The sequence below is a fragment of the Streptopelia decaocto genome (assembly GCF_964273445.1).
Source record: "Streptopelia decaocto genome assembly, chromosome: 2".
In the NCBI taxonomy this organism is placed as follows: domain Eukaryota; kingdom Metazoa; phylum Chordata; class Aves; order Columbiformes; family Columbidae; genus Streptopelia; species Streptopelia decaocto.
This window is the reverse complement of record NC_138655.1, coordinates 23,231,970-23,242,630: the sequence shown is the minus strand read 5'-3', so window position 1 is coordinate 23,242,630 and position 10,661 is coordinate 23,231,970. Positions and strand designations below refer to the sequence as shown.

At 36.9% G+C, this 10,661-nt stretch overlaps 1 protein-coding gene across 10 annotated transcripts in view; it reads left to right on the top strand.

Moving 5' to 3' along the window:
• Window positions 1–10,661, top strand: part of VPS13B (vacuolar protein sorting 13 homolog B) — a 455,756-nt gene that overhangs the window by 211,630 nt on the left and 233,465 nt on the right. For all 10 annotated transcript variants that reach the window (XM_082046868.1, XM_082046872.1, XM_082046866.1 and 7 more), the window contains one exon: window positions 6,975–7,102. In XM_082046868.1, the coding sequence (XP_081902994.1) occupies window positions 6,975–7,102 (128 nt within the window). The remainder of the gene's footprint in view (window positions 1–6,974; window positions 7,103–10,661) is intronic.

Below are 10,661 nucleotides of genomic sequence, written 5' to 3'. Positions count from 1 at the left end.
CCCCTGCCCTGCAGTGTGTGTGGTGTGTGTCACCATGGGTGCGATTCCGTCATACTTATGGGGGAGATTGATATTGTTGGGTTTAGATATATTTCATTATTTCTGTTAGTAGTAGTAGTATTAGTAATTGTATTAATCCTATTATATGTGTATTTTAATTTTTCAACCCATAAGTCTCTTTTCTCCTTTCCGCTCTGGAGAGGGAAGGGGTTAGTAGAGAGTGTCTGTCTGTTTAATTGCCAGCCCAGCCTGACAGTGTCATAACAAGAAGGTTCAAAAACCTGTCCCAGATGGCCTTTATATTCTCTATTCTGTATAAATTGTCTTGATTTCTAATAAGCACAGAACTCCTGTCGCCAATTTCTACCTTCTTTCCCCTGCTTACTTACTTTCCCAGAGTTTGTAGAAACGTAGTATTTTTGAAATATTCATCCTGTCAAAATTTGATTTATATTGACCAGCAAATGTAAAAGGAATTAGAAGACTAGTAAATGAGTTGCACATATATGCATAGAGTATAGGATTGTATAAGCTTTCTTTCCATAGGAAACCAGGCAAGGAAAGATCCCCAGCTTTCCTTTCAATCACTTCCTAGTATTTGATAGTGTGGGTGCACGCTGGTCATTAGATTCTTATTATAACTTCAGCTTCTTGGTTGTTATGAGAAGTGTTAGTAATTTAATGTTGAAAGCTTTTATGTAGTCAGGCCACACCTGGAAAACTGTGTCCAGTTTTGATCCCCGCCATACAAAAAAGATGTGGACAGGCTGGAGGGGTGTCAAGAGAAGGGCCACAAAGATGATCAAAGGGCTGGGAAGCCACCAGATGAGGAAAGGCTGAGAGAACTGGGCTTGTTCAGCCTTGAGAAAAGAAGGCTTAGTGTAGACCTCCTCACTGTGTTCCAGTATTTAAAGGGTGGCTGCAAAGAAGATGGAGACTCCCTTTTGAGAGGGAGTCACATGGAAAAGATGAGGGGCAATGGGTACAAGTGACTTCTGGGCAGATTCCAACTTGACACAAGAAGGAAATTTTTCATTATGAGAATGATCAGCTCTTGGAATAATCTCCCCAGGGAAGTGGTGGATTCCCCAGCACTGGACACTTTTAAAATTTGGCTGGACAGGGTGCTGGGCCATCATGTCTAGACCATGCTTTTGCCAAGGAAGTTTGGACCAGATGATCCTTGAGGTCCATTCCAACCTGGTATTCTATGAAGTAATTCTTAAAATTCCTTCAAAATACACACAAGACACTTCTGAACCACTATTACATACTTTTCCATGAAAGTGGAAGAAAGAGGAAGCTTTAAATGTAGTCATGTCTATATTTTATTTAGACCAGCTGATTCAGGGGTACTGTTCTTTATGAAGTTTCATTTCAAGTTAATAAACTTTCTCTTGAGTACATTGTGTCAGGCTATGACCTATACTTAGCAAAACTGGATGCAATTACAGATTTTTTTTTTTTTCCCTGAAGTACAACTAGAATGCTGAATTAGATTCTTGCTAAAATGAGCTGTTGGAATGCAAAAAAACTGGCAAATGTGAAAGAAGTCTGGCTGGTGAGAAATCAATGGATTATCTGAAGTATTTGAATTAGTAGGTCACTATTTCTGCTCAATGAACTGAATGATTATCGTTTATTCATGCCTGCTATAAACAGTATGACTGATTTATTTGGTAAGATGAATGAAATTAAATAGATGCTAAATAGGCAAAGTAAAGTATAGGAATTTAAATCTGGTGCACATTAGGTAGGGTGCCTGAAAATACTAGGATCTTTATATTTTTATAAATGGGATTTAGTTCTTGGAAGGATTATTTAAAAGAAAGGTCTCCAGACCCAGATGATTTATAGTAACTTTTAAATGGCTGGACAGTCACATAACTATATGGAAAATTAATTATTGTGAGTTTTCATAGTTAGTAAAATGTTTGACTTTTGTATTATCATGGCATGATTTCTTTAATTCAGTATGTGGATTTCAAAGATATTAATAACACACAACCAATGTGGTTTGTCCAATGCTTTCTGTATGGAGAAATTGAAAGTTGAGAGAGAACGGGTGCTTATTTTTAGATTACATTTAAAAGACTGAGGAACTTCCAGTGTCTTTTTAAAAAGGCAGAAAACTGGGCAGAATTCCTTCTGCATTTTCTAGTAAAGTTCCTGCAAATCCAAGGCTGAAATTCTTACTTCATAGTATAAAATTTATTTGAAATGGTAAGCAATATTCAGATAAATTAAAACATGGACTTTAGATATGAGTGCACATATAACACATTTTTGTCATTAGTAATGTACTAGCTCAGTTTTGCCTGTGAAAGGCTGTTAGTGATGTGTATGAAAGTGTCAGTCCTTTTTAAATTTTCTTCCCAGAACTAAATAGTTGTTTGTTTTTTTTTTTTCCAGAAATAGTTCAGCAATCATTAAGAATTTGTCGGGAGAAAATGCTGACCAATGCTTTCATTTATCTCTGTGTATGGACATAGGTGTTTAGTTCTGTTCCCTTGCAAATAAAAGTATATATAGAGTTATGAGGAAAATTGGAATGCAAACCTAAGGATAAAGAAGCTTTTATAATAAGTTTCACTGCATTTTTATTTTTTCACAATGATATACATAAAACTGAAAAATTGGTGGTTTACAGAAAAGGCAAAATATGTTTTGAAGTAGACGATTGTGGTTTTTTTCTTGTAAGGGGTTGAGGCATTTTTTGTTTCGTTTTACATATGAAGAAACTAATTTTTTGTAAAAAAAATCTGTAGGCCACTTGGATTTTTTTTTCAGAGTTGTTTGAAGTTTCAGTTTTCTCCTCCACTGCATTTTAATCTCATTTCTAATCCCTTAGAGCCCTTGATCAGTTCTTTACTGGCTTGCATTTGTCGCAAACACCCTTGTATTTTTATTTCTGATAAAAAGCTGTATCTAGCGCATGAAAGGTGAATAGATATTAATAAATCCCGATGAGTTCTTTGACATTATGGAGACTACTTCTGATTTTAACAGAGGAAAAATAGTTCCAGAAAGAGCCATGCAATAACTCTACTCTTTCCTTTAATTTCTTTCTTTGTTAAAATACTGTTAATGTCCCTGTGTTTTCCTGTCATGCCTTTTAGTAACTCTGATTAGTTTGCAGTAGCGCTTTTCTCAGCTTACCTCAGTTCTGCTGTGTGAGAAGCCGCGTGACAGGTGATGTGATGTGGGAAGGAAAGCTCGCCCAGCTTCTTGCAGGTCATATGGCAGATGCATTTTGAGTACGGTCATATGATGGGATGGTGGAGAGACTGTCCTACTGCAGGCTGCTACTTGGGTGTTTCTCTACAAACTGTTTCTTTGAGTGGGAGCTCTCTGAGCTTTTGCGGGTCACTGAAGGTTTGCCTGCAGCACGATGACCTTTTCCACCCAGATATAAGCTGCTGCCCTCTTGATGCACGATGTGTCCGAGGCACACAGTGCGCTGGGAGAAAGGAGTTGTCTTGTGCTGGAGGGATGAGCCATCATGGATCTGTACCACAGACAAATTAGGAATAAGGTATTAGCATTGTATTTTACCTCCCTTGAGTTCCCTTGAGCCCTAAGGAGAGAGGGGGAACTGAGAGCACCAGGCCAGTGGTGAGCACAGATTACCATCATTCCTCAGCCCAGTAGTGGAAAATATCTGATCTGTGGTCTTTTCTGCTTTGGTTTATTTGAGGAAATGTCCATTTGCGCCAAATCTTTGCACTTCAAAAGTTCTGTTTCACCATTTGTGTTCCTTGTGTCACTGAATATTAATAGCACAGAGTAGCACCATTTTCCCCGAAGATCTTTATATGGATCAGACTTCTAAAGCACCCAGTTCCAAGTAGGCTAAAAATCACAAAGAAGGAGGCATATGTCTATATAAAGACACCTCTATCTAGAATGTGTACGTTTAAGTCTTGCTTAGCGGCATCTTCTAAAAAGAAAGTACATTTATGACTGATTTTGCAGAATTGTGACTTGGAACTGCCTCAATACTTTAACCATAAGTTGTGAAATGAATTATGAAAACTTCTGGTTCTGGTAGCTCAATCGTTATTGATCTGATCTGTCCTTTTCAAAAAGTCTGTCTGTTACCAGCATGTGTTCTGAACTTGATGGTGAGAGTGACAGCCTCTGAGTGTTTGATAGTTGATTGAAATAGTTGTGGTGTGTATTTTTACAAAAATACCAATTACACAATATGAGTCTAGAAGATGAGAGAAGGAACATTTTCTGTTTCTGTACACTGGTTTTATTAAAAATGCAACTCTTACAACCTGAAGCCATTCTCCTGTTTTTGTTGTTTGGGTTTTTTTTTTTTCTCTCGTTAGTTTGTGTTTCATACATATAATATTTTCTATCCAGCTATTGCTGACTGGCTCCTGGCGTCAAGACAAGGCTGATTACAGTGCCAGGAAATGTTCCTAGGTTTTCAGTTCTGTAGTAGCTGAGTAGCAGCATAATTGTTTTAGGAGATTAACCTTCATACCGAGACAGATGGAGCTGATCCAGTCTACACGTCTACAATTGAGGACTAGCCAAACACACATGATAGCCACACCAGCCTCTGAGCAACTGTCATCTGCTGCTGGTCTTGCCTGATCGGGAATTAAACATTGTTCTGGCCCAGCATCCCCTCAGACAAAGCTCTGGGACTTAGCGGTGCAGGAAAGAAATGAACACACAACTTCTTTTCTTTTCAGGTGTTACTTCTGTGCTTGCTTCTTCTTTCCACCCTGAAGCATCTCTTATTACTTCTCTGTTTTCTATGATTTCTGGTTGAATGGTTCCTTACCTGTTTGTTTGGGTTTTGAGGTTTTCATTTTTTTGGTCTCTTGGTTCAGTATGGGGGATTACAGTGAAGCTGTTGTCTGTTGTGGATATCCCTGGCATTTGAATCAGCTTTGCAGGTTTGAATTGCACATCTATGAAGAGAAACAACTGGTGCTTTGGTCAGCTCATTTTATTTTTAATTTAGGCGTAGTTGTTAATGGCATTAGAAAGTTGATTTCCCTAATTGAGAGGGAATTAGTGGAGTATGTTTCCAAACAAACAAAACATGGGAGACTGCAACAAAACCCAGCTTGAGATCCCACGCACAAAGAATGCACTTGCTCAGTGACATAGGGTGTTTTACGTTCTAAAATGTACTTTCATCCTGACCTGAACCATTCCTGTCTGTGAAATTTCCAGAGTCTCACACACACTCGTATTCTGGAGTTCTGTGCTCCAGTAACTCTCTTTTATTTTAATATTTCTTGATACTCAAGCAGTTACTAATTCTTACCTTGTAATATGTGTAGTGTAGGGCCTGACTCCACAGAGAAGATGGTGTGAACTGAGGTAGAGTAAGAAGTTAAAGCAGAACAGCTATTCCTCACTCAATGTCTTTAACTTTATCCATTCATAATGTGAATGGATGCTCACTGCATGGCATAAAAGTGTCCACATGAGAAAATATTATGAAATAGCTATTACACGCTGCTCCTCCATATGAACAATTTCCTTGCAGCACAGCAGACAACAAACAGCCCTGAAATGTCATGCTTTTTACAGTCTCATGATCCAATTTTCATTCTTTGTCATTCTAATAGATCCATAACTGGAGCCAGGAATATCTGAGAGGACCAGTTATACTGCAGCTATAAAAATTCTTTCTTTTGACCACCTGCCTTTTTGAATATTTCGATTCCCCATCTAGTTTAATAAAGCTAATGCTTCTCTTTCTTTACAGATCATTTAAAATACTGTTTGTTGAAGGATATTTTTCTGGACTATTAATCTAGTCTTTTCTGGCCATGATGGGAAAAATGTCACAAATTAATTCCTCAAGTGGCATTAACATTGCATGCTTTTGGCAGAAATTCACCTCTCAGATGTTTCATTTTTAATTCCTTGCATGTTTCCTTGCATGATCAAAACTGGCTGAAGATCCAGTGGTGCATATCAAAGGGAATGTACTTTTGCTCACCTGATTTCAGCTGATAGCATAACTTTAAGACTTTTTCTGTAGTTTGTATGCCACAGATTTCTTATAGCTTTATAATTGGGAGACATAAATTGTCACACTTGTGCTGATTTCAATTTAGTTCAAAATGAAGCTATGAAGACTTCATAATTTATTCCTGCAGTTTGTCAGCTCAACATCACGTAGACCAAAGCTGGAAATGTTAAAGAAGCTGACAATAATTCACTGGGTATCCCAAAACATAAGAAGGAGGATATTCTGTAGGAGATGACAAGAAGAACTGTGTATTACACATACAGTCTTTAATGAACTTGTAGTTACTACTCAATCTCACTAGTCCTCTTTTGAGGTTCTGCTGTGCTCACATTCAGTTAAATGCTTCTGATATCTAAAATCTTTCCATATTCATATTAGTAAATAATTAACAATTTAAGTGATTTTCTCCTTTTACTAGAAAACATTGGATTTTGCTGAAGTATTTTATACTTTTACCTTTCAGCTTGGCAAAGTAAGAAAATAGTTTAATTTTTATGCCTTTTTTTGGAAGCATACTCACGTTTTTGTTAAGTGATTCTTTTAAAGACAACAAATCGAAGACTGTCATTTAATATGGGCTGTCTTTCATTTCTTACAATGACTTTAGACAATTAAAACCCTTTTTAGATTACACTGGCAGCGATGTGTGTGAAAGCCTCTTTGATTGCTATTCTGTCACCAAATAGGTTATCACACCTTGAAAACTGTCTTAATTTGCTTAGGTCAAGCATTCTTCACAATATTTTATTAGCAGTTTATGTTTAAAAAATTTAAGCATTTCATTGCGTTTCTCACCAGGCTGAACTGATACAGTTGCATTGCCAAGTTTCAAACTAGTAATAAACACCCAGTGAGAGAAAAATCTCTTTTAGAATTTCAAATAAGTAATCTTTTTCTTTGGTATCAGCAAGTACATAACTTAGTTATATATCTTTGTGTAACTGAGTTTTGTTGTTTGCATTAGAGTCTCGTCCTTTGTCACTTCCTGTGAAAACCATGCTGAACTCATCTGAAAGCAGCAGAAGTCCTGAAGAAACAATGAAGGAGTTTATTGGAATTGTGTGGAATGCAGTTAAGCGCCTTACACTTCAGGTAAGATGAAAAGGAAGTGAAAAAAAAACTGTCTTTCCAAAGTTTATGATACTTTTTATACATCCTAGTGCTTTTTATTAGAGGGTTTTTAAAGGAGCTCCCGAGTTTTATTGTCTTATTTCAGTAGTTTCAAAGTCCTAGAGAATGAAAAATAAAATATAGATTTTTGGTAACTTAAGGAAAGAATGCCTTGGTTTCAGAATATTAGTTTTCGCAATATGTTTTTTATATCTAAGGGGAAGGTCCTTTAAAAAGTTATAGGAAGAAAAAATGCTTGTCGCACTTTTCTGTATTATAAACATGGCTATACACCTTTTTATCGATATTTAGATTTGCAAAATACCTTCCTTTCTAAAAGTAATCGAGGAAAGCGTATATGGTGAATATTTTCTTGGGGGGTGTGATAGAGTATGACATATTGTAGCCGTCATGGCTCAGCCACTCACTTGTCTACCTTTTCGTAAAGGACAAGTAGGTGACCACTTGGATTAAACCCAGACTGCTCTAGGTTGTGATCGCTGATCAATCAGTAAAAGCAGAGATTTCATGTAGCAGTACATCTGCATGCTATACACAAAAAAGGCCATCGTAGAAGTCCAGTGTTACCATGGCTTAGAAAGGCTAGAATTAGGACTTTGTTCTTCCAAGTATGTATCAAGTGCCTGCTTAGAAATTACACTTAGAATTATTATAACCTGTGCCTTTTGAACAGTATATTCTGAGAGATTGCTATTCTATGGTACACCAGAATATACTACCCTGTTTCCCTGAAAAATAAGACCTAGCATGTTTTTTTTTCAAGATTGTTGAGGATGCTTTAAATATAAGCCCTACTTCAAAAATAAACCCTAGTTACAGATCATTTAAAAAGTCAATTTAAATAGTGTCTGGGCAGCTGTACATGTAAAAAAGTAATGTTTTGCAGCAAAAATTTGTGTAAGACCCTGTCTTATTTTTAGGGAAACAGGGTATCAAAACAGGTTCTGTGTAAAAACAAAACCTACAAAAATAAACAACAACAAAACCAAAACAAACAAAAAACCCAAACCAAAAAAACAAATGCAAACAAACAAAAAAACCCCACAATGTAACTACGTCTGACAGAAAGTAAGTGTTGAATACCTGCTCCTTTTTTCTACCAAGAAATACATTTATATACAGGCTCATGCCAGGACCTGTGTCTGTTTTACTTCTCTTTCATGCAAAAAGTACTTTTGGTACAAAATATTACAAAGTTTGAAAGCTTAAGTTTTGCCTTCAGACTTATGACTTGATTGCAGAACATACCAAAATTGGGGAGATGCTTTCTATTAACTATATTTAGTTTTCAGCCAGCTCTTTCATCATTGTTTTATAAGTATTTTGCTTGTTTTCCTTTCTTAATGTTGTCACCACTGGAGATTAGAATGGCTAGATAGGGATAGTCAGGAGAGAGAATTCGTAAGCTGTTTGAAGGAAGCAGTGTATTTTTGTTGTGTGTCTGGGTGGTACATAGCACAATGACACTCCTATATAAATGAGCCTTACAGTTTGGGTCATAATAAAAATAATAATAAAGAGGACGATGAAGAGCTAAATTTTTTATGAATGGGGGAAAATTGAGTCAGGACTAAGATATTCTGCAAGTACGTTTTTCAAAGCGTGCTTTGTTACATGAGCAACCAGCAAAGCAAATTTCTTCAAAGAATGGTTACGATACTGACAGCTAAAAGTGAAGTTTACCTGTTACCAAATAGGAAAACAAAACAAAAACAAAGGCTGTATTCAAATGACTGTATTTTTGTGGAAAAGAACGCTGGTGACTGTGTCACAGAGACACCCCCAAAATCAATTTAAGCAGGCAACAAGCTCCAAACAGGCTTTGTTCTAGCCAGAATAGTTTAGCCAAGAAACCAGCTAGAAACAGGGTTATTTAGCAATCCAACAACATTAAAACACAGGTTCAGATACCAGTTGAGGATATATTATTGTATGACCACATGAGGATAATTATGATCCATAGCATGCACACATTCACTCCCCAAACCCAGAGCTAGAGGCCTCTTTGACTCGCGGGGACCCAGCAGAAAATAATCCAGTGCCTGGGGTGGGCAAGGGCTGGCTCAAGGAGGTATCCAGGGGGAAAATCACTTGCCACAGAGGAGGCGAGGGCACTCATTCTGGGAGGTCTCCTTAGGTGACGTCCCCGACCCAGCTGTGTCCGTGAGGATGAACACAGCGTCATCAGATGCCCCATTGAAGGCTCCGGTGTCATTGGGGTGTGTACAACTGCCACCCAGTGATAGACACATGTTTTCTCAGAAAGTGATTTTTTAAATGTATCGCTGCTCTGACATAACACGCTTACGGATTAGAGCTAATACTGGCAGAGGATATTTTTGTATTAGATACTCCTTCTGGTGTTTGAGGTTCTACATTTATTTACTCATTACAGTTTTTATAAGTTTAGTTTTTATCTGTGTTGAAATTAAATGGCCCTGTGAGTTCATACAACAGCTTACACACTTCTGAGATGTTTCCTCCTTTTGCTTTGATCATACTCGAAGTATATGCCAGTCTCTGGGCAGAAGGACATTATGTGTTACCAGTGAAAAGTTTCAACAGACTCCAAGGAAACACTACAGGAAAAGTCCAAGAACTGCTTTCAAACAAATATGCAGTAGTTCTTAGTGAAATATGGAGGATTTATAGATATGCTTGCTGCTTCTTTGTTATTGCTAGTAGTCCCGATGTCTGTTTTAGTTAAATATATTTTTCAGGACACAAATGCATATGCATAGCTTTTTACTTCAATACCAGCCTAAATGGGAAAGCTGAAATGTGTGCAAGGCGATGTATAGAGGATTAGAAGATGAGGGTTATGACTCAGTTATTCAGTTCAAGTACTGTGTGATATATTTATTTTATTAAACATAATACACATTTTATTAAACACAGAAGTATATTTATATGTTAAATTCCTACAGATTTTCTGTGTTTTATTATCATTTGGCATGAAAAAGGCAAATTTCTAGAATATTTTGTCTGGTTAAATGCTGGAGAACTTAGCCTCCAAAGTTTTTGCTAAAACTATTTTCTTGTTCCTGGATCTTTTATTAACACAGTCGTAGAACAGAAAAGTCTGTAGTTGTCATCAGATAAAACAGAACTTCATAACTTAAAATCATCAAAGGATTATTCTTTTAGTGGAAGTTTGAGTAAGTAAATGTGTTTGGAACCAAAGTAACTGGAAAGTTTATTTTGGATCCAAAGCTGGTACTTGCTTAGCCATAGCCCTGGCTTGCTCGTGGTAGAATAGTGCATGAAGATTTTGTGCATTGGAGTTGTGGTCAGATCTTAGTATTTAAGTGAAAAGACTTTATACTTAACTATAAAAAGTTGTTTTTGTTATTTAGTTGTTGTAGGATTTTATGTGCAGCCTTGAAGCCTTTTTGGCAGTTACACTGTGTGGGAGGGTCATACGCACTTTTCACATATTCTTTGTACTAATAGTTGCTAAAATTGTGCAGCAGTGTAAATACAATTATTTTTAATAGGTTGTTAGTGCTGTATTCCAGTG